Source organism: Equus caballus, chromosome 2 (genome assembly GCF_041296265.1).
Source record: "Equus caballus isolate H_3958 breed thoroughbred chromosome 2, TB-T2T, whole genome shotgun sequence".
NCBI classification, from domain to species: domain Eukaryota; kingdom Metazoa; phylum Chordata; class Mammalia; order Perissodactyla; family Equidae; genus Equus; species Equus caballus.
The window spans coordinates 122,011,042-122,037,937 of NC_091685.1; the positions used below are offsets into that span (position 1 = coordinate 122,011,042).

At 44.5% G+C, this 26,896-nt stretch overlaps 2 protein-coding genes across 15 annotated transcripts in view; both read right to left on the minus strand.

Annotated features, from left to right (window-relative positions):
• Window positions 1-2,969, minus strand: part of MCUB (mitochondrial calcium uniporter dominant negative subunit beta) — an 84,027-nt gene extending 81,058 nt beyond the window's left edge. The window contains exon 1 of the mRNA XM_023628654.2: window positions 2,508-2,969. Coding sequence (XP_023484422.2) covers window positions 2,508-2,603 — 96 coding nt within the window. The 5' untranslated portion in view covers window positions 2,604-2,969. The remainder of the gene's footprint in view (window positions 1-2,507) is intronic.
• A 14,888-nt stretch (window positions 2,970-17,857) lies between these two features.
• The window catches only part of SEC24B (SEC24 homolog B, COPII coat complex component), an 82,548-nt gene continuing 73,509 nt past the window's right edge, over window positions 17,858-26,896 (minus strand). For all 14 annotated transcript variants that reach the window (XM_070261583.1, XM_023628667.2, XM_070261586.1 and 11 more), the window contains 7 exons: window positions 26,278-26,388; window positions 24,676-24,851; window positions 23,922-24,059; window positions 23,073-23,177; window positions 21,940-22,032; window positions 18,981-19,084; window positions 17,858-18,733 (listed from right to left, as the gene is read on the minus strand). In XM_070261583.1, coding sequence (XP_070117684.1) covers window positions 18,619-18,733; window positions 18,981-19,084; window positions 21,940-22,032; window positions 23,073-23,177; window positions 23,922-24,059; window positions 24,676-24,851; window positions 26,278-26,388 — 842 coding nt within the window. In that variant the 3' untranslated portion in view covers window positions 17,858-18,618. The remainder of the gene's footprint in view (window positions 18,734-18,980; window positions 19,085-21,939; window positions 22,033-23,072; window positions 23,178-23,921; window positions 24,060-24,675; window positions 24,852-26,277; window positions 26,389-26,896) is intronic.

The window sequence follows — 26,896 nt, forward strand, 5'->3', positions numbered from 1 at the left end:
TTCTCTGCAAAGTACGCTTGCTTTCTTTAAGTTTTAAACATAGCTTATGCAGGGACTCAAGGCTATGCTGGGGCCTGAAATCACATCAGGCAGTTTCTCAAACCAAGCAGCAGAAAACCCAAATGACCAAAGGCACAGGGCATCCGACCAGGGCTTTCTGTTAGAGAGAAGGCACCAGGCACCAGAATCACTCCAAGCTGAGTCCTGGAGACCACGAAGGCCAGCAGGAGCTGGGATTGCCCTGACAACCACTCCGCCAGTGCCAGCGTGCTGCTGCCGAGCAGAGATGCTGGCACCAGGACGTGACCGTGGACACCAGGCCATGCCTCGGCCAAAGGCAACTCAACATGCTCATGCTCGCTTATGCTGCAGACCACATGTGTTCCTTAAAAAGCAGCTCTGTTGCACTAAACACATCCATGTTGACAAACTTTCTTTTTCCACCCACAAAACACTGGCAGACAATTACTCACCTACCACGTGAAGCATGAGAACTGCCTATTTTTCAAATTTTCCAAATGCTTATATAAGTCACACTCATAATTTCAGAAATGGCCAGATACAATTGGGAACACTCACTTAAGATACTATTAACGACAAGTCCTTGCAAGCTAGGATTTTATGAGCTGTCAGATCGTAAACATCACTGGATTGTTTGGTGTTTTTTCCTGCTGCTTTCATAGGCTCGAGCAGACTGAATGTTTGCAGCAAAAATATATATAAATAATACTTGTCTTTAGCCACAGGACTTTTCATATCAAGTGGGGCAACCACAAAACAGTGAGACCTTAGAATGAAAAATGTGCCCACAGCCGGTTAATTTGATTTGCAGAAAATGGTTTCGTACTCCTAGCTAAACCTCCTAAGCAGCCAGGATATTTCTATCTGTTTCTTTACGTTACAATTTCAAAAAAGCACATTAAGAAGCAAACTCGCAGGCTTGTCTTTATTCTTTTGGGGGTGTCTTATCAGACAAGTGAAATGATGGAAGCATTTCCACTTCTAAAGTGCAGTAAATTGACTTAATAGCATGGACGCTCAAGACTTACAAAAATCTGCAAATGAGAAACAGTCACATGTAAGCCTTCTTAAGATGACTGCCTGGAGGGAAGGTACCAACCACTGCTCCCCTGTAATTAGGCCTAATGAGGCCCACCGTGTAATTTCCTCCCTCTGAAGGAGCACCCACATGCCGGCTGGGGCATGCCATGGCAGGACTCTGGAGAGCATCGGAGGGGATAAAAGGAGAAAGGGCCTTGGAGTTGATAATGTGAGAAGGGGCAGCCAGTATTGAAATCCATAAAAATTCGACGCAAAGTGGTAAATGTTTTTAACAGAAAACTGAATCAATCATTCACGTTTAACTGGTGTACGGTGAAGGAGGTTCCTTGCATTGCGCTGCTTTACTGTTTGGTGTATCTTTGAGTGTGAAGTGCAACACTTTAATAAAAGGACAATTTCACAAAGTGGAAAAAGCCTGTCTCTCCGATTACTCTATAAATCTATTATTTTACATTTTAAGGAGCCTGCCCCTCTTCCTAGGTATTAATAACAAAATGCCCCTCCTCGTTCTCTTTCAAACATTCAGGGAAGGCATTTTAAAAATGTATTTAAATATTTCCTCCATCCCTTCAATCTCAGAAGCCCTGAGATAGCGGGAGAGAGAAAGAGAAACGGGAAGTGAAAGTGACAAGAAGATGGCACTGCTTACTCTCTGCTTTTCTTTCAAACCGCACAGCTAAAAGGTAGAAATATACACTTTTCTCTAGCAACCTGAAACTAATCTAATGCTGGCGGGGGGCTGGCGGGGGGCGGGCGTCAAACTAAAACTCGGAACCACCTCCCCAGGCACACACTCCTGGAAGGCCGCGTTCCCAGGGCTGCCTCTCCTCGGCGGGCTGGCAGCCTGCGGGGCTCCGTCGCGAGCCCGCTGCACCCCGCCCGTCCCGGTCCCGCCGAGCGCCCCGGGGCCCGTCCACGCCCCTCCTCCTCCGAGCAACGGCTGCGCGCGGGCCGCGGACGAGCGTGTCGGGCCAGCCGTTACTCACCAGCGCCAGCGCACACTCGTGATCCACCCTCTCGGGTCTCGGGACCGAACGCGAGTTTCCCTCCCCTCTTTAAAGGGGGTGCTCGCGGATTTCAGGACGGAATTTCTCGCCCCGGCGACGGCGCGCCCCCGGGGCACTGTCTGCTGGCTCCATCCTTTCTCGCCCCCTCGGCCACTCGGGCCGACGGCGCAGCGGCGTGGAGACGCCACTCCGCCCGCGGTGGGGACGGAGACACGGCCTCTCGGGTCCTCCCGCCGCAGCCCCGGGGGCCCCGCTCCCCAAGGCGGCCGAGCGATGCGCCTGTCCTCCTCTCGGCTTGGGGCCGCCCCGACCCTGGACCCAGGCACCCGCGACTGCGGCCCCGCCACCACCTGTGGGCCCCCGCGCGGCGCCCAGGCCGCTCTGCTCCTCCCCCGGGGCCGCCCCCCGCAAACTTCCCCGGCGCGGGCTCGCTCCTACCTGCGGCGGCGGCCCCCGCGGGCGCGCTCGGGCCCGGGCTCCGGGGGGCGGCGGCAGGCGCGGGCGCCACGGCCAGGCGCCCCTGGGGAGCAGCATCCTGCGGGCGCCGCGCTGCGCGGTTCTCGGCGGCCAGGCCCGAGGTCGTGGGCGCGCCGCCTCCTCCCCGCGCAGGGCGGGCGGGCCGGAGGGTGTGTCCCCGTCCCCGCGCCCGTCTCCGAGCACGCCCGGCGCGACGCGCTTTTCTCTCCTCCGACCGAAAAAGAAAGAAGGAAGAGCGCGCGAGCGAACCGCCCTCCGGGTCGGGGCTTCGAGGGCAGCGCGGCTGCTCGGCTGCGTCCACGCGGGCGGGGCGTGGGCCTCCGGGAGGCGGCCGGTCTCCGGGACGGAGCGGGACGGAGCGGGACGGAGGGAGCGGCGCGTCAGCCGGGCGCGGGCTGCGGGCGGGGCGGCCCGGTCCCCTGCTCACTGGCGAGCGCGGTGCCACCAAACGGTCACCCAAGGCCAACCCCTGCGGAGGTTTGCTGCTCACTGGATGGTGGCCCACGGGAGCTCGCTGGGACAAGCCCCCCCACAGCCGAATTGGCTTCTCTTTTGAAGCAGGTTTTTAATTGAAGGCGCTAAGGAACCAGAACTGAGGCTTCCCCACAACTGGGAAATACAGGGCTTTGTCTTGGAGACTTTTTGTTTATAAAAACAAACAAATACAAACTTTTTAAGAGCAACCTAGTCCAACGTTTCACTTAGCTTACTTACAGTGGAGTCGCTAGATAAAATACAGGATGCCAAGTTAAATCTGAATTTTAGATAAATAATTTTTTTAGTATAAGTATGTCCCAAATATTGCATGGGTCACACCTATTCTTTTTTAAAAATGCAATATTTGGAGTATGCTTATACTAAATTATTTGTTGTTTATCTGTAATTCCAATTTAGTTGGGCATCCCATATTTTTCTTCACTAAATCTGTAAGAGGCTTGAGTTAAAGAATCAAAGTGGGGCCGGCCCAGTGGCACAGCGGTTAAGTTCACACGTTCTGCTTCTTGGTGGCCTGGGGTTTGCCAGTTCGAATCCTGGGTGTGGACATGGCACCACCTGGCACACCATGCTGTGCATCCACATATAAAGTAAAGGAAGATGGGCACGGATGTTAGCTCAGGGCCAGGCTTCCTCAGCAAAAAGAGGAGGATTGGCAGTAGTTAGCTCAGGTCTAATCTTCCTCAAAAAAAAAAAAAAAGTCAAAGCTGTCAATGCAACAAGTGGCAAATCTCTCCTGTTGATGAGCTCCTTTCTTTATTGAAAACGATGGAGGTGTCTATGATAGCAAAAACTTTGGCCCCATTAAAGACCAATTCATGTTTGTTAACTAGTATCTACATTTCAAAATGCAATTGCCCTGGACAGATAGTGACACTTTAGACATTAAGTCCACATGGGAAGGTACTTTACTTTACCAGAGTCCTTTCTTCTATTAGCTAGCGCTCCAAATGAAAGAAAAGATTTTATTTTGGCTGTTGCAAATAATGCTACAATGAACATGGGAGTGCAGATATGGGTGTTGTGGGTTTTTTGGGGGGGTTTTTTGGTGAGGAACATTGGCCCTGAGCTAACATCTGTTATCCATCTTCCTCTTTGCTTGAGGAAGATTGAACCTGGGCAACCGAAGTGGGGTACACAAACTCAACCAGTACGCCGCTGGCTGGCCCCCAGATATCTTTTCGAGATACTGATTCCCTTTCCTTTGGATGTATACCCAGTAGTAGCTGGATCTACAGTAGTTCTATTTTTAATGTTTTGAAGAACCTCCGTAGTGTTTTCCATAATGGCTGTACCGCTGTACATTCCCACCAACAGTGTATAAGGGTTCCCACCTCTCCAATAACAAAGATATGGAAACAACCCCAGGCTCATGGAGTGAAGGGCCCTGGAGTGGACACAAAATCAAGTTTGCTGCCACCGAGTCCTCAAGAAATGCTATTGTTGTCCTCCCCACCGCTCCCTGGCCCTTAGTTCCTGGCTCTGCTGGAGCACTCAGCACTGTTCACATGGCTCCTGTCTGGCTCTGCAGCTGGGTTACAAACACAGGGGCCGGCCTTGACCTTGTTGATCTTGGTGTCACAATGCCCAGCACAGCACCTGCATCAAAGGAGAGACTCAGCCAACAACAAAGAAAGGAAATTATGCTAATGGAAGTGAAGAGACACTGCAAGAGCAAATTATAACATACACGAGGAAAAGTCTGGGAGCTGTGGATACAGACAGGCAGGATAACAATACACAGAAATAGGAAGTGCTGTGTCAGGTGCTCCAGGGTACGGGTCAGAGCCCTCAGGACTGAAGAGAAATGCAAAACAGGGACAGGAGAGGCCTTTAGAACAATCAGTATGATTCCATTTATATAACATGTCCAGAAAAGGCAAACCCATACAGACAGAAAGTAGTCGCCCGGGGGCTGGGGGTGGAATTGGGAGCGATGCAAATAAGCAGGAGGAGTCTTTCCGGGGGAACGGAAATGCTCTAAACTGGATTGTGGTGATTGTTGCCTGTCTGTAAATTTGCTAAAAATCATTGGTACACTTTAAATGAGTGAAATCTATGGTACGTAAACTATACCTCAACAAAGCTGTTAAAAATTTTTTTCCTGAAAAAGGAGATCAGAGATTGAAATGTGAAAAGGCTGTGTATGTAAGCCGCCTTTAGGAACCAGCTCACGTGGCATAATTGTTCTGTCCCACCGACATTCCCATACCTTGTGGTAAACTTTGTTGTGCACCAAAACCCCTATGTGTGCTGAGCCACGGTGTGGACAGAGCGTCCCCAGGAAGCCTCTCCATCTGCAGAGGCCAGAGGCTCTCTCGCAGCAGTTTGCTGACCACCCCCCGCCCCAAGTTACCAGGAGCACACGGCTAGTAAAAAAGAAAGGACATTTGAACTGAATGGACCCAGAAGCTAGTCTGCGGAACAGTCCCCCAAATAGTACAGTTCCTATATGAAAAACACTTGATGGACGTTTTCCCAAATTTGAGAACAATCCTAAGAAGGGACATGATGTTACAGCAGTGAGCGGTAAAGCCGAGAGACACTCTTCTAAACTGTCAGCAATGTAAAACAAATCAACATGCCAGACAAAAGACACTTATCCTTTCTATTCTCTCTGCAGAAAGGATTACAGCATTCTTGTCCTATGAAAAGGTGATAAAAGGGAATGTAGCCAAAAAACTGTCAGAAAATATGTATTACAGTGATGAAGAGAGGCAAGCAATTTTTTAAAATATTTTATTCTTCCAGGTGTTGTGCTTTTAAAAAATCTGTTATTTATGATATTTTCTCACTCTAAATATTCATTACCATGCCAATTTTGTATTCCAAATTTTTTATTAGTTTTCTTAAAGTGGATCTCCCAAGTTGTATAAGCTTCAGGCTCCACGAAACCCGGCTATGCCCTGTGGTCCAGCAGAAGCTTTCTGCGTCGTCTTGTTCCGTCATTACAGGAAGCTTGTGGGATAAGTATTACTAGCTCCCTATTACAGATGAAGAAGCTGGAGCTCAGTAGTTTAAGTGACTTATCTAAGGTCATAGAGTCAGAATTCACGCCTGGAATTGTATAACTGTGACCCCAAGATTTTTGGACTCCAACTCCCCAGGATAACCTTGACCTTACGTTGCCTATCTCTTCTGACATCATCGAACCACTGGCCTTCCCATAGCCACAGGGAGAACCAGGGTGAATCGTTGATGAGCAGGGGCAAATCCTAGCTTTATCTAGGATTTTCATAGTCTGTTCATCATGAATTTTTTTGCATTAATTTTTATTTTCAGAAATATTACATTAAAATAGTGTTTATCTTAATGACTGAGTTTTTGGTGCCCCTTTAAATGTGTGCCCCAGACAAGTGCCTCACTGGCCTCACCCTCATCTTAGCCCTGTGTCATCTCCTTTATGAGGACATCAACACTCAGATTTGTGCTTTACTTCCTTTTTTTTCCCCTGCTTTTTCTCCCCAACCCCACCGTCCCCCCTACCCCCAGTAAATAGTTGTATATTTTAGTTGTGGGTCCTTCTAGTTGTGGCATGTGGGATGCCGCCTCAGCATGACCTGGTGAGCGGTGCCATGTACTTGCCCAGGATCCGAACCGGCGAAACCCTGGGCCGCTGAAGTGGAGCGCGTGAGCTTCACCACTCGGCCACGGGGCCGGCCTCTATGCTTTGCTTCTCATAAGAGTAGGCCCCAGTTTCATCCATCGTCGTTCATACAGCCTGCCTTTGCAGATCTTATTCACTAGTGTCCTCAAACCACCTTCCATCTGAGGAGTCAGTTTCTCACAGATAAGCTGACTGCTGATGATGCTGGATTATGTAGTCATCGTACCGCTTGCCCCCCAAGGGCAAAGCATTCAGCCTCAGTCATGGGGAAGGGAAGTTTATTTACAAAGGAAGTTTTATGTTTATGTCCCCTGGTCTTACTTGTGAAATCATGTGAATTGAGCAGCTGCTCATCCATCCTCTGCAGACGCCAGCAGCACTGACTGCAGGCCCCCTCTGACTGAATTCTAGTGGTAACTGGAGAAAGGTATCCTTTCCCTAGTCTGCCTCCAGGTCCTGGGCCTTCATTTTTATCAATGAGTCATAAAGAACTTTGTACCCAAATGAGAACACATATGGAAGATTCACAATATAATGACTATACATTAGGCAAAGGAAATCTCAAAAAAAAAAATTTAACTTACTAACATATAAGCTATGTTCATGAAAGTAGAAATTAACAAAAAGATAAAGCATCATACTATTGGAATTTAAATAACACACCTACAAATATTCATGGACTACATCGGAAATAAGTGGAAATTGAGAACTATTTTAAAACCAAATAGCAATGAAAGCACTTAATATTAAAACCTTCACTACTCAGGAAAATGTATAGTCCTAAATGCATTTATTAGAAAACAGGAAAGTTTGAAAATAAACTAAGCTTACAATCCAAGAAGCTAGAAAAACAGCAGTAAAAATAAACCTAAAGGAAGTGGTGGGAATGCAATGATAAAAGTGAAGGCAGAAAACGAGTGAGACTTCCCCGACAGTCTCCTGAAGCCACCTCCCCAAAGTAGAATGGGTCAATACAACCAAAAGTCAGGTTTTTTAAAAGGCACCATGACTAGCAAACCTGAAACAAGAATGATCAGGGAAAAAGAAAGAAGGAATACACACACACGACAGAAAGGATGGAAAAAGCTAACCTGCAATAATAACTGCTTCTATCAATCAAGTTAAAACTATAAAGACCAAACTTGGCTCAACAAGGAGAACCTGAATAGATCAATAGCCACAGAGGGACACAGTGGGTCATGATCTACATGGGAAAATGTCCCAAACCTGGAGGCTTAAGGGGCCACTCAACCAAAACTTCCAGAAGAGATAATACTGCTTTATTTATCAAAATTTTAACTAATTTATATAAATTGTTCCAAAGCATCAAAACAAATGGGAAGCTATCCAACTCATTTAATGAAACTAGCATAATGCTGATAACAAAATTAAACAAGTAAACACTACAAAAGCAAACTACAGACCAATCTTATAAAAGTAAATAAAACACAGTCTAGATAACATATTAGCAAATGGGACCCAGTAGAGTAATAAAAGAATGATCAAGTAAGGATTAGTCCAAGCCGCCAGGGTCAATTGCCAAATTTCACGTTCTCTTAATCCACACGTCCCGTCTACACCGTGCCCAGGGGCCGATTCGTTCCTAAACTGTTCACTGCCTCCTCCTTGCCTCTTCAGCCACTTCCCTAGGCTGGCTGGGCTCCTCCTGTCAGGGTCAGAGTACATCCTCCTCTGCTCACAGCTCTTCAAAGGCTTTGCAGCTGTTTCAGGGGGAAACCCAAAGGCCTCCCCATCGCTCACGGGGCCCTCGCAGAGGGGCTTGGCCACACTAACCCCCACTCCCTGCCTGCAGCCCTCACTCTGCTTTATTTCTCTTCGTAGCATTTAATCATCACCTGACATTTATTTATTTATTTATCTGTCTCCCCAACGGAATGCAAGCTCCATGATGGAAGGGACCTTGTCTGTTTCCTTCACTGCCCTAAAGCCATCACCTAACAGTGCCTGTCACACGGTAGGTTCTTAAACATTTGATGAATGAGTGAATTAAAGGGTGAAAAATAAAGCAGGAATTCTAAGTTTAAAATTGCAGCCACCTTTGGGATTAATACAAACACACACCCTTCTGGTTGTATGTGCATGGCGGTATGCCAGATGGTGTTCAAGGCTCTAGTGATGGAGTGATGAATGAGAAAGGTGAGTTTTTTGCCCACACAGAACATAGTGGAGAAGCTAAAGAGAACAAGTAATTAAATGAAGTGGAATAAATGTTATAACAAGAAGAGCATCAGGGCTTACGGGCCCCTATAGCAGCGAGACCCCATCTAGGCTTGGGGTGAGGGTCAAAGTGACATCAGTACTCACTAGTAACTGAAGAAGAATGGGAGTCAGCGCAATGAAGGGTCAAGATGTATTTCTAGCAGAGGGAACGGCGTGCTCAAAGGCCCAGAGGCTGAAGAGGTCATAACTCTCTACCAATAAAGAGATTATCAGGTAGAAAGTTAAAACCTGATACCACACAAAACGTAGCATAACAGTCAGGGCTCACTGGTGAGTGTTGAGTTTTGAAGTCTGATGGTACAGGGGTGTAACGGACTTAGATTGTTGCTTCTGTATTTCCAGCAGTACGGGATGATCTGAAGCAAATAGAGGCATGGCTAATAAATAATCTGTTGTAGGAAAAAGGCAGTTAGGGTGGCAGTAGCCAGCACTGAAACGTTTGGTCCTTAGTCTCAAGTGGGGAAGAGTTTCAGTGAAGGTAGAAACTGGTAGGTGTCAGGCAGACTGAAACTGGGGATATGAGGGCAACGAGCAGGCTCAACGGGAGGGTCATTACTGCTGTTACAGGGGTGCTGTTCACCAAGACACTGACTGCCGTTTGCTGAGTCCTTATGAGGTGCCAGGGGTTACACAGGAAACTTGACACTTTCATTCCATGTAATTCTTACAAAACTCTTACCACGGAATTATTCTCTCTAGTAGGGGTATTAAGGCTCAGAAAAGTTTGGGGACTTGCCCCACGTCACCCAGCTAGTGGAGGGACTAGAATTCAAACTTTGTTCTGTTTAGCTCTCACACCCACGTTTCCTATTAGAGTTTATCTAATACAGAGTCACAGATCCAGGGTTACACCTGAGTTCTTTTTCACTATCAGATTTGCTCTCACTACACCTCTCAGATCGTTTTGCAGTATCTATTCAGCACAGTATAGAGTGCTGGGTGGCATTCTTTTCCTAGAGGAAGACAGAAATCTTCATTTTTGAAGAATGTGAGTCATCAGTGATTTCTTTTACTGGCTCACTGTTAATTTTCCATTAAATGTTAGAATTGAACATACAGTATTCAGAGGCTCCCTGGAAAAACCTGTGGGTCCCCGATCTAGTCCTCGCTGCCCCATTAGACAGCAGCAAATTAATCCCCCTTCACAATCAGGATCAATCCCCTTCCGGCTGTTGGTATAAGTCCAAAACGGCCAGATGGAAGTCATAACTTCCAATTCAGTGGGAAAGTTATTGTGTCCCCTGGTGGAAGCATCTCTCCTTTGGGATCTAAGACCTTAAAATTCTGCGAGTAGGTGAAGAGGGAGTGCTCTCACTTCCAATCTTGATTCTCAGACCTGCGTATTCAGTGATGGGAAAAAAACGTTTGTTGCAGACTCAAAGCATATACTTCACCCTGTAGGACGGTATACCAACAGTCACTGCAACTGAGTCTTTGGTGGGACCTTCGACCTTTCTCTCAAGCCAGCTGCTCTTTGGGGGGACAGGTTTTGGTGAGACCAGTAAATTCCCATTGCCACACTGCTTTCGCCATGAAATGAGGTATTTGATCAGAGCAATGTTGTGGAGGTCCCACGGTAATGGTGAAGGCATTCTGTAGGCCCCTAGATGGTTGTGATGTTGGCAGAGACACTGCAGGCAGGGTAGGAAAACTCATACCAAAGCCTGCGTGTCTATTCCACTGAGGACAAGTTGCCGTATGATGGAAGGGTCCAATGTCATCAACCTGCTATCTGGTGGCTGCCTTGTTTCCCCAAGGAGTGAGGCCATATTGAGAAATCAAAGTAGGTCTCCGCTGAGGACAGGTTAGGAACACAGTAGTGGTAGCCATTTCGGCCGCGGGGAGGGGGCGTCCACAATACTTAGCCCACGCATAGCATCTGTCCTCTCAGGTGCAGCAACTTTATACACAGGCTATTGAGCAAATACAGGGTGGCTATGGAAAGAGGCTGATATTCACAGATGGGTCACTTTGTCCAGCTGATTGAGGTGTCACTAATTTCCAGTCCTGTTCCTTTCAAGTCCCTGACTACGGAGCCAGCCGTTGACCACTGCCTGTGCAGCTGGATGGATCTGCATCTCCTGGGCATCTCATAGTCTAGGCAAACGTACGGCTTCAAGTTCTGCCCACAAAGAGGATTTCCCTTTACCACTAGACTGATACTATTGCAGTCCAGATGGTGCCAGCATTCTGTCTTAAAACCAGGTTCTGGTTTTTGCTTCCTTGGTTAACTGATCACACGGAAATACCTCATGAGGCCAAGGATGTGAATTGAGGGAAAGGTGGCAAAGCCACAGAGCAGCGGCCACAAGAGTCTGAGCCATTTGCTCATACAGCTTGCCTCAGGACCGGCTGAGCCTCGTATCTCATGTGCTGTTTTCATTGAACGACAGACTGCTGCTGGGCATGCTCAGTCTTACTGCTCGGTTCACACTAGTCAGCTCAGAACACAGGGCTCTTGATATCTTGTAGTAGACAGTTCAGTAGCCATCTAGGAGCTGTTCTCAAAAAGGCAACAGTGTTTTGCAGAGGAGGATATGGCTGTGCTCCAAAATCATAGAGAGGCCGGGAACTCTCCGTTGAGCCAGCATATGGCATTTGTATTTGCCACAGACGCTCCGCTTGGAGCCCTGCTGGGTCAACAAAGCCCACGTGGCAGAGTGGTTTGCACTGCAGCCTGAGGACATGGGGCCTTCTCTGGCTTCCACTGCATAGCCGATCGGCAGTCTCACAGGCTACGTGGTGAATGAGTGGCGGCAGCACATTGGAATGTGGTGTATGCAGCTTCCAAGATCCAAGAAAGCCACCAAGTGTTGTGGAGGGTGACACAAGGAGTAACAACTTGTCTTCCATTTTGGAGAGGATCTTGCATCTTGCTCTAGACCCCCAAAGCTCCAGAAACCTCAGAGGTGGTACACACCTGAATTTCATGGGGTTTATATCCACCTTATGGCACTATTCTCATTCTATCTCCCAGATTTTCCTTCAATTTCTATCTAGCATGGTATAGTATATTTCTTCTTTCATCCCAAAGAGACTGTTTCTTTAATTTTGTTTCCAGGTCTTCAACTCATTTTCTCTCTTAGAATCATTTAAAATTGACTCAGCAAACATTTACTGAATGCCTATTATGTGCCAGGTTGGGGGGGAGGGGTGGCACTAAGACGTCATAGCTATCTTGGTTGAGGGAGAACATAGTTCCTGTGTTTCAGGGAGAATGCCGATGATAACACAGTGCAACAGGGGCTGTGACACAGATAGGCAGAAAGTGTTAGAGAATCACCCAGATGGGGGAGTGGTCAGGACCCTTAGGCTAGTCCTGAAGGATGCATGGGGCTCAGCGTGAGAAGCAGCGATGGCGTAGAAAGGGTTTTCCAAGTAAGGGGAGCAGCATGGGCAGGGCCTGGAGGTGAACCAAGGGCAGCCCCTATAAAGATATACTGTATGTCTCTTTTCCTTTCCAAGTTATCCTCTGGTTCCCACCCATTCTTTCCCTGATTATGACCCAAAAGATTACCAGAAGTTCTATGAAGACAATTTAGGTTCACTACATTTTTGGGAAAAAACACCCCCACTTAGTGCCTGGGGACATAGTCCTCAGGATCCTAGTAATTAAATAACTCAACTTTAAGCTTTGACCTTTCTTGCTTAAACATCTTATTCTTCCATTTCTCCCTGATTTTTTTTTTTTTTAAAGACTGGCACCTGAGCTAACATCTGTTGCCAATCCTTTTTTCCCCTTCTTCTCCCCAAAGCCCGCAGTGCAAAGTTGTATATTCTAGTTGTAGGTCCCTCTAGTTGTGGCATGTGGAATGTTGCTTCAGCGTGGCCTGATGAGCAGTGCCATGTCTGCGCCCAGGATCCAAACCAGCGAAACCCCGGGCTGCAGAAGCAGAGGGTGCGAACTTAACCACTCGGCCACGGGGCCAGCCCTCCCTGTTATTCTTGACTGCAAATACTTACTTATCAGTTTCTGGTCATTCATAGGAGACAATCTAGAGGCGTGGCACCTTACAGGCTAGTAATATCACTTAGGTTTCAACAGGAAGCACATGTAACAGGCATTTCCTCTTGTTACTATGCAAGCCATAAGATGTGAGGACCAAAGGAGCAGAATTAGAAAGAAAGAGGAATAAATACAGAAAAAGAAATTCCATTAAAAATGGGACAGGCCTTCTGGAACTGGTACAGCCTTCCACAGCTTTCCCAAGGAGCACTGTGAAGTGACTCCATCATAAGAAAGGCTAATAAGTTTTCCAGTCATTCAGTTAAATAAGTGTGTTCTGGTATGTGGCCTGTCGCCAGGACAGGGGCTGGAGGTTACATGAGGTGGGATAAGAAGTGCTAGAAAAACCCAAGATATAATCCCCACCCTGAAGTAACTTCCTGTGTAATAGAGAATTGAGAGGAACGTATAGAAATGACTTTTTATTTCTAAAGAGAATAGGCTTAAACTCATGATTTAACATTATGGAGCCACAGCCTATTAACTTTAAAAGAATGTAGTCATTACACTGGACTTACCTTAAATCTATTTACAAATTACCTGAATCAGCACACAGGGACCAGCTACGTCACTAGTGTTACGAGCAAGGCAGAGGTGCAGGTCATACACATTGCTGTTTTAGCAATGAGAGCATAATCATTTAATTTCTACCAAAAAAGAGATTTAAAAATCAGGTTGTGGAAAACTAGAAAATTGAAGTGTAAAAGTAAGCATACATACATCAGTGCATACTAATCAAATTATCTACGACAGTCTAAATGGCTAAATATGGACCTGAGAAGCCAGCACCACAGCGAAACCCATGACCAGCTCCCGGCGGAAGTGGCCGGCGCTGGAGGGAGGAAGGGCCTGATGCTGACTGTGTCTGCCGGCCGGCCTGAAGGACAGCATCTGTCTGCCGCTTTGGGGAGTTTTTGCAAAATTACAAATCTTGCACAGAAATCAGGTTTCTTAGGAGGACAAAAGCAGTCTCAAGTAAAATCTAATAAAACACTGATTTTCAATTGTGAATACAAATTATAGCATTTTAACAACCCACTTAATGGGTTACTAGCAAGTAATGCTTTTGGGCCCCAAAATGAAAAGAAAACCTACAGAACTGTGCACTGTTTACTAAGGGTACCTGTGAGATAATGGAATACACTGGTCTCGTTCCCGGTTCCCGGCACAGCCTCCTAAACCCTTGTGACTGCATAAGAGCAGCAGGGGCCTCTCTTGTTCTCACGAGGGGACTCTGGGTGGGCTCCTCGATGGCTCCTGGGTCGGGGCTGGTCACCACAAAGACCAAGCCATGAGCAGAAGCTTGGAATTTCCACGTCCTCCCTTCCCCAGAGTGGGGAGAGGGGCTGGAAACGGACTTAACAATCGATCAGGCCTTTGTGACAAAGCCTCCATAAAAACCCCCAAAGTACAGGGTTTGGAGAGCTTCCAGGTTGGTGAACCCCACACCAGGGGCGTGCCGCCCCCCAGCTCCATGGGGGCAGAAGCTCCTGTGCTCGGGATCCCCCAGACCTCGCCCTCTCTCTCTCTTCACCCGGCCGTTCACCTGTCGACTTTACCTTATCCTTTAAGAAGCTGGCCGACGTGTTTCCCTGAGTTCTGGGAGCTGCTCTAGCAAATTAACCGAACCCGAGGAAGAAGTCATGGGAACCTCTGATCTACAGCCGGTTGGTTGGAAGCCCGGGTCACAACCCGGACCAAGATGGCGTCTGAAGTGAGAAGTGGGGCAGCCTTGTGGGACTGAGACCCTGTCTGGGCAGATGGTGTCAGAAGGGAGTTGAACTGGTAGGGAGGCGGAGGACGCCCAACTTTCTGGTTGATATAGATTCCATCTCTGAACTCAGAGATAAAAGATGAGGGTAGCAAAAAATATCTACCCACCATTTTTATTTTTCAGGAGGGAGGTCTCTGTTTCATGTGCCAAAGCTTATGGGTTTTTTCCCTTAAACTCTGTCTTCTTTCAGTTGTTAGTGACTCCACCTAGATGACGTCTGCAGTGTTGTTTTCAGCTTTGTGAGGGTTCATCTTTTTTGGCTTTCAAAAGTACTTCTAGTGTCTTCAAAAGCTACTTTGAATGGGGGAGTCACAGTTTTCTTAACACAACACTTTGCTAATACGTGTATTTCATAGTCTCATGAGTTGACTCCATTGGATTCATATCCACAAATAGCTTTTCAATAGTTTTCAGCACATCTGTATACATTAATGTATAAATAAAATACAGAATTTTTTCCGTCAATGCACTTGATTTGTGCTACAGATGTGTTCCTTAAAAGTAGTATGGAAACATTTCTGTAAGTCACATTGTATGTTCCTATTAAACTATGGTTCTGGGGGCCAGCCCGGTGGCATAGTGGTTAAGTGTGCACGTTCCACTTTTCAGGGGCCGAGGTTCGCCGGTTCGGATCCCGGGTGCGGCCATGGCACCGCTTGGCAAGCCATGCTGTGGTAGGCATCCCACGTAGAAAGTAGAGGAAGATGGGCACGGATGTTAGCTCAGGGCCAGTCTTCTTCAGCAACAAGAGGAGGGCTGGCAGCAGGTGTTAGCTCAGGGCTGATCTTCCTCAAAAAACAAAACAAAACAAAAACTATGGTTCTAGTAGGGGATTAGGAGGTTTTTCACAACACCTGGGACATTCTTTTAAAACACCCATCTCTGGTCGACCCCCTAGCTGGGTGGTGGACATCAGATCTGAGGAGCGACAGACGTGTACCAAGAAGCTCTCGCAGGAAATGCTCATCCCATGCCCACCAGGAACTCTGAGAACCGCTGACGTCACTGACGATTTCAGTTCATTGAGGGGGGCCCCGAGAACTCATGGTAAGCATGCCCCTTCTCTCATCACTCCCTGCCCCACAAATGAGCAGAGCCACGTCCCATCAGGAGGCAGTGGGCCTGACTGTCCCTCTCCCGCCAGCAGGAGTCTTGCCCTGCCCTCGCTCCAGCGCAGTCAACTCCACATCCTCCGAAACCTCACTGTCTTCTGAGGATGCTACCTCCCTTGCAAACTTCACGGGTGGCCGTTTTTTATCTCACCCCCAAGGAAGGCATTTGGAGACATCCAGCGTATCTTCTCCTTGCCGACCCCAGGTCTTCTGAGCTCATGCCATCAGCCCACAGACTATCCCGCCCCCCCTTATTTACAGGGCCCATCTCCCCACCACTACTCCTGTCATTTTTCTTGGCAATGATGCATCAAAAACCCTGGATTCTCACTTCTGACCTCCTCTCCCCAGCCACCTTTTCACTACTCAACCAGGCACTCCCATGGCCATACCCTGTATCTTGTCATTACCAATATCTAAACTTCCCCCAAACCTCAATCTCAAGCATCCTAGATCCTGACCACCACGTCCTACTCTCCAGCTTGTTCCCTCTGGTATCCACGCTCTACGAGCACTTTGACCTCAACAGGACCTCAAAACTACGACACCCACTATGTTTTCTCTATCCATCACCCATTCTGTGCTCCTTTTGCTTAAATGACAGTCACACCCTTGTATACATCCCCCGGCTCCTCTGTTCCTTGTACCAACCCTGCTCAAACCCAGCTTTCACCCATCAGCTGAGTGCGGTAGAGGAAAGACACAGCATGCTAACTCGTTTCAGTTTCAAGTTCATGACTCACATCCAGGATGGGCTCTTGGTGCTGCGTGACAATCTACCACCACATGCCACTAAGTCCATTCTATCCCCTATTCTCCTGGGAGAGCGTCTCATGAAAGCTCTCACGCTTTCCCCTTTCTTGGCTGGTAAGTGTGCTGCTTCTTTCACAGAGAAAACAAGGACAGTCAGAGGTCACACCCACATTCCCCTCCCAGAATCCCCCTTGATGGCCCTTCTCCAGAAACCCACACGGCCTTGGTCTCTGCTCAGCTGGCACATTTTCCGAGGGGCCTCCCCCGGTTACTCTCAAAACAGCATTCTTGATGCCCTCATCCGGCTTCATCTTTCCTCACTGCACTCCTCACACGTCATGTACTAAATGCACTGTCTGCCCCCAGGCCTTCGCCCCTCGCTCTAGCGTCAGCTCTGGGAAAGCGGGACTCGATCCCTGTTATACCTAGTCTCTGCTAAGTAGTAAATGCTTACAAATGTGTATTGAATAAATAACAAAATATCCAAAGACAAAGATTTCTGTCTTTCTTAAAGTAGAACACGACACTTTCCACGGTCAAGTTACAGTATTTAGTTGCCCTTCGAGGACGTGGTTCTTCTAACGTTCGGCGAGGTTCCCTCCGGTAGAGGCAGTGGGTACCGGACACGCGCGGCCCTGGGAGTAGGTGGGGGTGGGGGCAGCATTTGGCTTTCACTGTTAGCTCTGTCACTACTCAGTGATGTCACTTAGGGTGACTCAGTTACCTCTCATTTCCATCAGGGAATGTGAGAGAGTACTTTAAGTTTTACCCAAAGAAAAGAGACCTGCTCAGCACAAAACCACTAAAAACCACTCATCACACATCAAGAGCCTTTTCCTTCCAAACTTCATGGCGGGACTTTCATTTGTGTAAAATAAAATTCCATTCCACAATCTAATGGATAACTAAGTTTTCATAGTAAATAAGCTGTTAGTAAATGAGAGATTTTTTTCATCAGAATAAAATCACTCTCAAAATTCATGATGGTAATCTTAAAGTCAATTAAATAGGATAGTCACATATGTTATCAACATTTTTTTGCTATGAATGTGCAGAAAAAAAGCCTAATTTAACTGAGAAAGACAAATTAAGATTATACTTAGTCAATAAACATAAGTATTTTGAAAGCAGCATTTGTTTTTAGAATACAAACAGAATAAGTACTTAGTAATGTCCACAAACTGATGAAAACTTATTAACTCACATATATTACTGACTGAAATCCAACATCATTGCATTTCCCCAAGCGGTAAATTAAGTTTATCCTCTATGTAAAAATCCCCACAAACCAACTCCTTCCACATAAAAAAACACCAAACCATATTTTCAAGCAAAATATTTTTAATTAGTAGGCTGATCATAAATAAATCCACATAAAAGATTTAACAGAATTACAAAGAGTTTTGTGTTTCTTTTGTGGACTCGATTCATGACGCGCGTTAGTCACCCTCATTCTCTAACTGACCAAGAGTTGTCACCCAACGATGCAGCACAGCTTAAGCAACTCATATTCTGTAGTTACATTTTTACATTTCTTTACAAATGTAACATGTATGTACATTATATATATTTTCTATAGTTCATGTACTGAAACTCTATTGTTTTTACAGGGAAAATATTGAATTCAATTAATGAATACGAATCATTCCTTGTTAAAAAGTAATTCATATAAATAACATGGTACCACTGCCTTTTGGCATCTCTTGTCAGAGTTCAAGTCCAGAGAGGTCATATTAATTTATGAGGAAAACGAACTGATCTAATTGTACATTACGACAGACCATTCCACACGGCTGCATAAACTCGCCGGCTTGCAATGAATGGAGCACTGTACTGTTTGTGCACTACTGCAAACGGGCCAGAACCGATTCAAATAGACCTGGTGAAGGCGCACCATCAGCCACCAACTGAGGCTGCACACAGCCCGCCGCGTCCCTTCCTCCCCGACCTGCGCCGGGGCCTCCTCGGCACCGTGCTGCGCTGTGCCCTGTGCCCACGGCGCCCCGTGCCGCTCTCCCCCCTCGCTCTGACAGGCTGTGCTCCACCGAGGTTACAGATCTTCTTCTTCTGCAACTTTACTCGCTTCACTTACAAATATGCTGCTGAATGTGAAGCAAAAATTCATAGTAAGAGAATGCGGCTTCTGTCCGGTCTTCAATCAAATGTTGAAAAAATTCCGTTTTGGCAGGACTCTCATCTCTGAAAAGAGAAAAAGGTATTTATCTAAAAATGCTTATTATTAAAAAGGATAATTATAAATGTATAAAATTACTAATCCCTGGGCACTTTAGGGAAATGGAACACAGGGGATATTAATCTACTAACAGCATTCCGCCGCTGGAATCTACTGTGATATTATTATTTAAAATTTGCTCTGAAGACAAGTAATTTCACACAGATTGCATAGGATAAGACAATTTCGTAATCAAGCTACAGAAGGACTTACTTTACCACGTGCAGAACTGGGCTTAACGGTCTGTTGTCTCTAAGCCAAGTTATGAAGGATCTGGCTCTTTCTGAAGAGAGTGTATCTAGCTCAGGAAGATGTGTCTGGTAAGAGAAATATAATTAGGAAATCATTTCCTTCCTCGTGACTTCAGAAGTATTAGAACTAAATCAGGATGCCCACCACCACCAACCAACTGCCGGTGCGCTGTTCCCACCCCCAAAGGCAGCGACCAAACAAATGAAGTTTAAATTGCTGGCAAATCTATTTATATCTCTCTGGATAAGTCAATAAAACATGTTTAATGATAAGTGTGTCACTGAACATTTTACCTAAACATTATATTTTTCTGGATAATTCAATCAAGTGCACACGATAATTAGTCTGTCACTCGTTTTCTGTTCCATTTTTATGTTTCTTCCAGAGGAAATATTCAAATGAAGGTGTCATCATTACGTTCCAAAGTCACTTAACAAGTATACATTAAGCCCTACTCTAATGACAGCCACATTCAGAGAATTTTATGTTTTCTTTAGTCCTTTTAATTTAAGGGCAGGCATTTTAAAGGACAGTGTGGATGTGTAAATATATTTAAAAACTATATGCAAGACTATTTTTTTTTATTGTGTTTGTTTTTGAGGAAGACTGGCCCTGAGCTAACATCTGTGCCCATCGTCCTCTATTTTCTATGGTGGGGCGCTGTCACAGCATGGCTTGATGAGCAGTGCATAGGTCCACACCCAGGATGCAAACCTGTGAACCCTGGGCTGCTGAGGCAGAGCACAACTTAATCGCTGTGCCACTGGGCCGGCCCTGCAAGACTATTTTTAAAAAACCTAAAAAGTCTATTCTTTCTTTATATATATATATATATATATATATGTGATTTTTTTTCCAAAGCCAACTAAATAATAATTCAAAATATATAGTATGTAAAAAATTTAAATAGAAAAGTTTGGGTTAATTATATTTTTAATTTATGTCAATATTTAAAAAGTAAAAGAACAAAAAACATTTCTATTTTGATATGAATTTTTTCAGATATTTTCTAAGTACATACAGTTACTATTATCACACGAATACATTTTTGAAAATACAAATGGCTATTAGGCATACTCTTCTCTCTTCAGACTGTATTCTTTCTAATAAATGCATTGATTCTTATTTATTGCTACAAGCATGTGTGAACATCAACATACTTCTATGAATAGATCCATGGGGCATATTCTTTGGAGAGATTAATTTACCATGCCAAGACTACGTGATTTTACTTTTAACAGATATTGTCAAACGGGCCTCCAAAACTGTATAAACGCATGCCTCAATCGACAGCACCTGACAGGCCTGCTGACCTACACCCTCTGCATTACTGCCGATTAGCAAATTTCAAAAATCTTCGCCAATCTGGGAAAAGAAAGAAATGCTATGCTGTTATTTTATTTTTTCTTAACCATGAGTGAGGCTGAACATTATAGCATGCAGCAACTACCCTATTTTACGCTATGAACTGCCTGTTTACTTCTTTACCCATTTTTCTTTCCCTTTTGTTTTGAGGGGACGGGGTTATCTTTTTCTTAGAGATTTTTAAGAGAACTTTATATACTAGAAAATTACCCCCTTTCCATCATATAAGTTACAGATAATCTTCCAATTTTGTTGTTTGTCTTTTGGCTTTATTTATTTACTTTACCAGACAGAAAAATTTATTTTTATGCTCTCAGATTTATTAGTCTTTCCCCTCATTGACTTACAAAAGCCTTACCCATTTTAATATAACAAAGATTATTTTTCTAATATTCCATTTTTCAGTGATTTGAAATACAATCTTAACCACATTCTAATGCTCGTGAATTAGATCCATTTCCGAATTCTATTCTGTTCCACTGATATGTTTACTGTGCCTGTATCAGTGCTTAAATAAATACAGCTTTAAAATGAAGTTTATTTTATTTAGAAGTTTAGTATTTTACTTATTTTTCATATGCTTTCCCCCTTTACTGACGTTATTTTCTTTTTCTAAACTTTGCCTTATTATCCTCATTTGTGGACTCTTAGAAATGAACTCCGGGTGTCAAAAAAAAAAAAAAGAAAAAATCAATCAAACAGCAGCAGCAGACTATGATAAGAATTACACCGACTTTCACTTAATTTCAGGAGGGAGACTATAGTTCCAGTACCCAAGAACAAGGCAGGGCTCCTCATTAACTAAACATAGAGAACTGCTCTTGGAATCTTGTTTCTTTGGTGTTTGTCAACACACATACAGTAAAGATCCACTGAAAAATTTATGTTAATTGTCAGCAAAGTAATTTAAATCCGAAGTTACAGTTGTTGGAAAACAGTCGAGCTGCTCCTCAGAAAGCTAAACACAGCGTTACCCTAATACCCAGCAATCCCACTTGTAGGTGTACAGCCAGGAGCACTGGAAACAGGTGGCCACACAAACACCTGTACACAAACTGTCACGGCAGCACTATTCACAACAGCCCCAAACTGGAAACAACCCAAATGGCCATGAACAAACAACTGGATAAACAAAATGTGGTACATCCATACAATGCACTATCATTTAGTCATAAAAAAGAATGAAGTAATATCACATGTACAACACACAGGAACCTGGCAAACACTGCGAGAAGGGAGAGAAGCCACATACTGTGTGATTCCATTTCTATGAAACGTTCAGCACAGGCAAATGCACAGAGAGAGGAGATGTGCAGCTGTCAGGGCAAAGCCGGAGGGGAGAACTGGTACACAGGGTATCTTTCTGGGGTGACAGAAATGCTCTGAAATTAAATACTGGTGATGGCTATACAACACTGTAAATATACTGAAAACTAATGAACTGTTTACTTGAAAATGGTTAAAATGATGAATCTTATGTGAATTTTATCTCAATAAAAAAGATTTTAAATGAACAAACATGCAAAAATTTAAAAGCTGTATGAAATCCACTGACCATTTTCTGTGGTATCGAAGCAAAATTAGGACACCCAAGTACATCTTCTATGAAGTTGTTGTCACAGCTTTTTCCAATCCAAATGTAAAAAACCTAAAAACAAAAAGAGTAAAATATTAAAACTCACTAATCAGAAACCCATCATAGGGGCTGGCCCCGTGGCTGAGTGGTTAAGTTCGCGAGTTCCGCTTCGGCGGTCCAGGGTTTGGATCCTGAGCATGGACATGGCACCGCTCATCAGGCCACGCTGAGGCAGCGCCCCACATGCCACAACTAGAAGGACCCACGATGAAAATATACAACTATGTACTGGGGGGATTTGGGGAGAAAAAGTGGGGGTTGGGGGGAGAAACCCATCATAGCTAATTTTCTCAAAATTATCAAGCATAAAAGAGGTAAATCATACTATGTCAAAGTAGGAACAAACATAAAAGTCAAAAGGAAAGTTCTGGTTCGTGTGGAATCAATGTCCTGGAATGGACGGTGGTTCCTATCTTCGTTGCTTACATTTCAAGGCTGCCTATCAAGTCTTTTTTTGCCTTCTTCACTCTTTCCCAGTGGGAATGTGATGCTTTAAGCAGGGTAACGGAGTCAGTGCCCTTCCCATCCACGGTTTCAATTACTGTCTCTGTATGTCAGCGGTGGGCTCCCCCCACGTCCCCTGCTCCGGGGGCGATCAGAACCTTTCCCTGCTCCTGAGGTGTCATTATGAAGCCATCTTGAGAATTCTGACATCCCTCGCCACCACCCTGCCCAGTGACTTCTCCTAACTCCTAACCATTAACGGCATTTCTCACAAGGGACATAAGTTGAACTAGATAAAACGCTTGAGGTTCCTTTAAATTATGATTCTAGATGGTAAAAATCCTTGAAGACAGGAATTTACCTCTTTATTTCTCTTTATCAAGTACACATAATCCATGAGAGTAAATAATCCATGATAATAAAATTCACTAATCTATGAAAATAAAATGACGTCTGCCTGAAAAGTCTAAAATAAATTGACCTCTTGTGCCAGTCACCGATTCATTGTCTCACACTGCCTGATCTGTGACAACAGAGCTGGACCCCAAAAGTATTTCTCCTTTTGCTGGCTGGAACAGTGTTAGTCTTCGTCAGCAGAGGGTACTCACAGAGCCACAGTCCATAAGGAAAGCACCTTCTCTTGTCAGCTTCTCTGCAGACAGCTTCTGAAGAGGGGGCTGTGGGACAACCCTGTCATTTACATGTATCGCACCCTGAAAGGACAAGACGGGTGTGAATGAGCTTCTGTTACTATCTCAACTGTGCAAGCTAAGGGCCACTAGCTCTTTACAAAATACTGAAAAATGACATCTGAGAATTTTTTAAGACACAAAAGATAATTGATAATATATTATCATCTTGGCTGTAGAATCAAGACACTCAAATATATTAAAATTAAAAAGATAAAAACATGACTATGTAAAACCATCTGCCCATTTCCTTCCCTTTTGGGATCAGGATACATTAAAGGCGTGACTGCGAAATCTGCTGCAAAGCAAGTTACTTTCTTACGTTTCTCTAGTAACATAATACAGAGAAGATTCCACAGAGTAGAGTTTTAACACAAGGAAGAAAAAAGACACTACATATTTGCATATTAAAAATATTGTTGCATATTAGATTTGCTTTACAATATAATTAAAATTGAGTTCTAATCATATCAGAAACAGTCAATATCTACAAAATACAAATGGAAATGTCCACTCTACAACTTAGCTTTGTAATAAATATTATAACTAAACCTACAAGCTAGATTATTTCCCATGTGAAACTATTTTTGAAAACTCCATAACCATAGATGATATCTGATAGTCCTATTGCCCAATCAAATCCATGGATAGTGGCCTTATTTAATGTATTCCTACCATAAGGGATGGAAAAAACTGTTAATAATATATTGCCACCTGAGCTGTAAGAATCAAGACAGTCAAATACATTTGAATGTAAAGACGTCATACCTCATCCGTCAGTCTGTCTATCCTGTATAAGTTGGGATGGATCATCTTCATTAGATGAACAAGCGGCTGACACTTGATCTGACACATGGCATACACGCGGTCATCCAGGCGTGTACTTGTGCCCGTTCTAAATGCTTTCTACACAGAAAAAGATCCACATTTTTCAAGGAACACAAATATCGTGGACAAGTATTAAAACAAATATATACAATCAATCACGGAAAAAGCAAGGCTTTCACATCAGACAGACCTGGCTCCAATTCCCGGCTCTGACATTTAATAGGTAGGTACGTGAGCAAGTTACTTAGCTTCTCAAAGCTCTACTGTCATCATATGAAAGAGAGGAAATAAGGCTCACATCTCCAGGCAGCTGCAAAGATTACACTAGACGATGTGTATGTAACACCTGTTACGATGCCTGAGACTTAGAAAGACGTTCCGGGAAGAGCGGCTCCCGTCCTTAGGGGCCTCCTCCCAGAAGCACACGGCACAGTGTGCTGTCAGCACACCACTGCTGAAGCCGCCCCCAAGTAGTAAGGAGGGAGAGCATAGGGTTTCATAACAGTCAAAACGTGTTTGTGCACCTTCATTTTCCACGGATCTTTTCCTGTTCTTCAAACTCTTCCAATGCTAAGCTGCATGATGGTCTAGGTAAATATTTTAAAACTCCCAGAAAACCCAGATTTTATTTTTTCACCTATGTATCAGGAATTTTAAAAGACTTTATTAAATGTTACAGTATACAGAGAGCTACCTGTTTGAGAAGGGCCAAAACATAGAGAGGAAACAGCTTGAGGGAGCTGGGCGCTATCAGCGCAGAGTGCTGTAAATTTGAGATGGTGGAGCCATACGCGGAGAGCGAATCCACCACAGCATTCACTAAGGCATCTCTCGCGTCCGACAGACTTGACGACACCGATCGATCCACAGCTACACAGCAACCAAATGAAAAGGATTTAACCATTAGATTCCAATGAATGTGATGAGAGAAAATTTATATCCATTATTTAAGAAACCAACAAAAATTCTGTTTTTAGGATAGAAAAATATATCTTACCTGCTCTATCATTTTAGAACTATCTGTTCATTACACCATTTTCCTGAACTAAATCTGAATAAATCTAACAATCAGAACAAATTTAGATTGCTATGGACCTTTTTGTTTCAATCTCTTTAAGTCCAAAATCACTTAACCTCCAGTAAGATCAGAGAATCTCTACTGTGCACCCACTTCTGAGGACGCGCTGGGGCTGCTCCGTCACGCTAGCAAAGGCACATGTATACAGTCTCGTGCTTTTCTGTAGGGACAATGTGAGTTCTGCAATCTGAGTTGTCCCCGTGATCCTCTACAATCTTCTTTGTCAAAGGACTCCCACCCAGGTCAACAAAAAGACGGCAAACTGAACAGGCTCTCAGGTAGACACTGAAGAGCCAGAAATCAGTGTGAGACTTACTTTCCTCCAAGTACGTATTTTATTAAAATAGAGACAACCTATACATATGTCTAAGTATTAAAAATAAAATTATATTGGGAAAATCACCTGCGGTATAACTTGAAATACAGACATAAAACACTAACTAAAAAAATTGAGATCCTTTAGTAAAAGCTATTATAAATGAGTAATAACGACTGTTTTTCTCCAGGACTACATGGGAAATAACAAGGTTCATTTCATGTCTAAATTCATCTAAAAGGTAAATTCATTAAAGACAAAACACTCAGTGTTATATTAATTCCCCAAAGGATTTTTCTTAATTTACATACAGACAAATTTATTCTTTTGATCATAGTTCTACAGTGGTTTTATGTCAAAGGCACAGCCACGTAACCTTGACCATAATCAAGATACACAACAGGTTCATCACACCCTGTGTGCCGCCGCTTTGTGCTAACGTCCTCCCCTGCCCCCGAGCCTGGTCTCATTGCCTGTTGGTCACGCCCGCAATCTTCCCTTTGCCGGGAGGTCCCATAAACGGAAGCACACGTGTGCAGCCCTGACTCTAGCTCTTTCACTGGCACAGTGCCTCTGAGAGTGACCAGGTCTGCTCAATGTCAAGTTCACTCCCCTCACTGCTGAGCTGCGTTCCACTGTGTGGATCACCCAGTTTGTTCACACAGTCACCAGCTGAAGGACACTTGGGATGTTACCAGTTTCTAGTGATTATGAATCCCGCAAAAGATTTTTAAACAAAGTATAAGAAATATATGAACAGTCCAATTCACACTGCCATAAATGAAAATGTACGACATAAGTACTTTTTAAATAAGGGATTTCTAGGGGGGAAAAAATGCCTAGGTTTCAGTTTTTCGGATAGAAAAAAACACTTCGCCTGTTCCATTCCCTTTTTCACTCACCCATGTTTGCCAGAAGGCAGATGGCAGCCTGTACATCCACTCCTGCATACACATCTGCTAGGGAGCTGACCACCGGCAGACAAAGCGTATGTACTCTAATTCTCCGCTCACCTAAAAGAAAAGACCAGTGAACATCACCGCAGAGTACGTTAGACCAAGAAGGAAAGCAAGCAAACAGGGCAAAGTATCACTCAAGTGATTGTTCTGATTGGATTAAATCACCAGGAGGATTGCGAAATGTAAAAACAAAGCCTTAGCATTAAAATGTTTTAAATAAAATTAAACACTCGCCAAATCTGAAGACAGACTACGAGCATACACTATATTTTGTATATAGCTGAACATGAGGTTCTGCTTCTTATTTATTATTGTTTTTTTTTTTTGAGGAAGATTGGCCCTGAGCTAACATCTGTGTCCATCTTCCCCTACTTTATATGTGGGATGCCGAACAGCATGGCTTGCTAAGCAGTGTGTAGGTCTGCGCTGGGACTCTGAAGTGGTGAACCCTGGGCTGCCAAAGCAGAGCACATGAACCCAACCGCTACGCGACGGGCCGCCTCCAACTATGCAGAATTCTTGATTTTATGGGGCAAGACAGAATGCTAAGGATGACATAGGT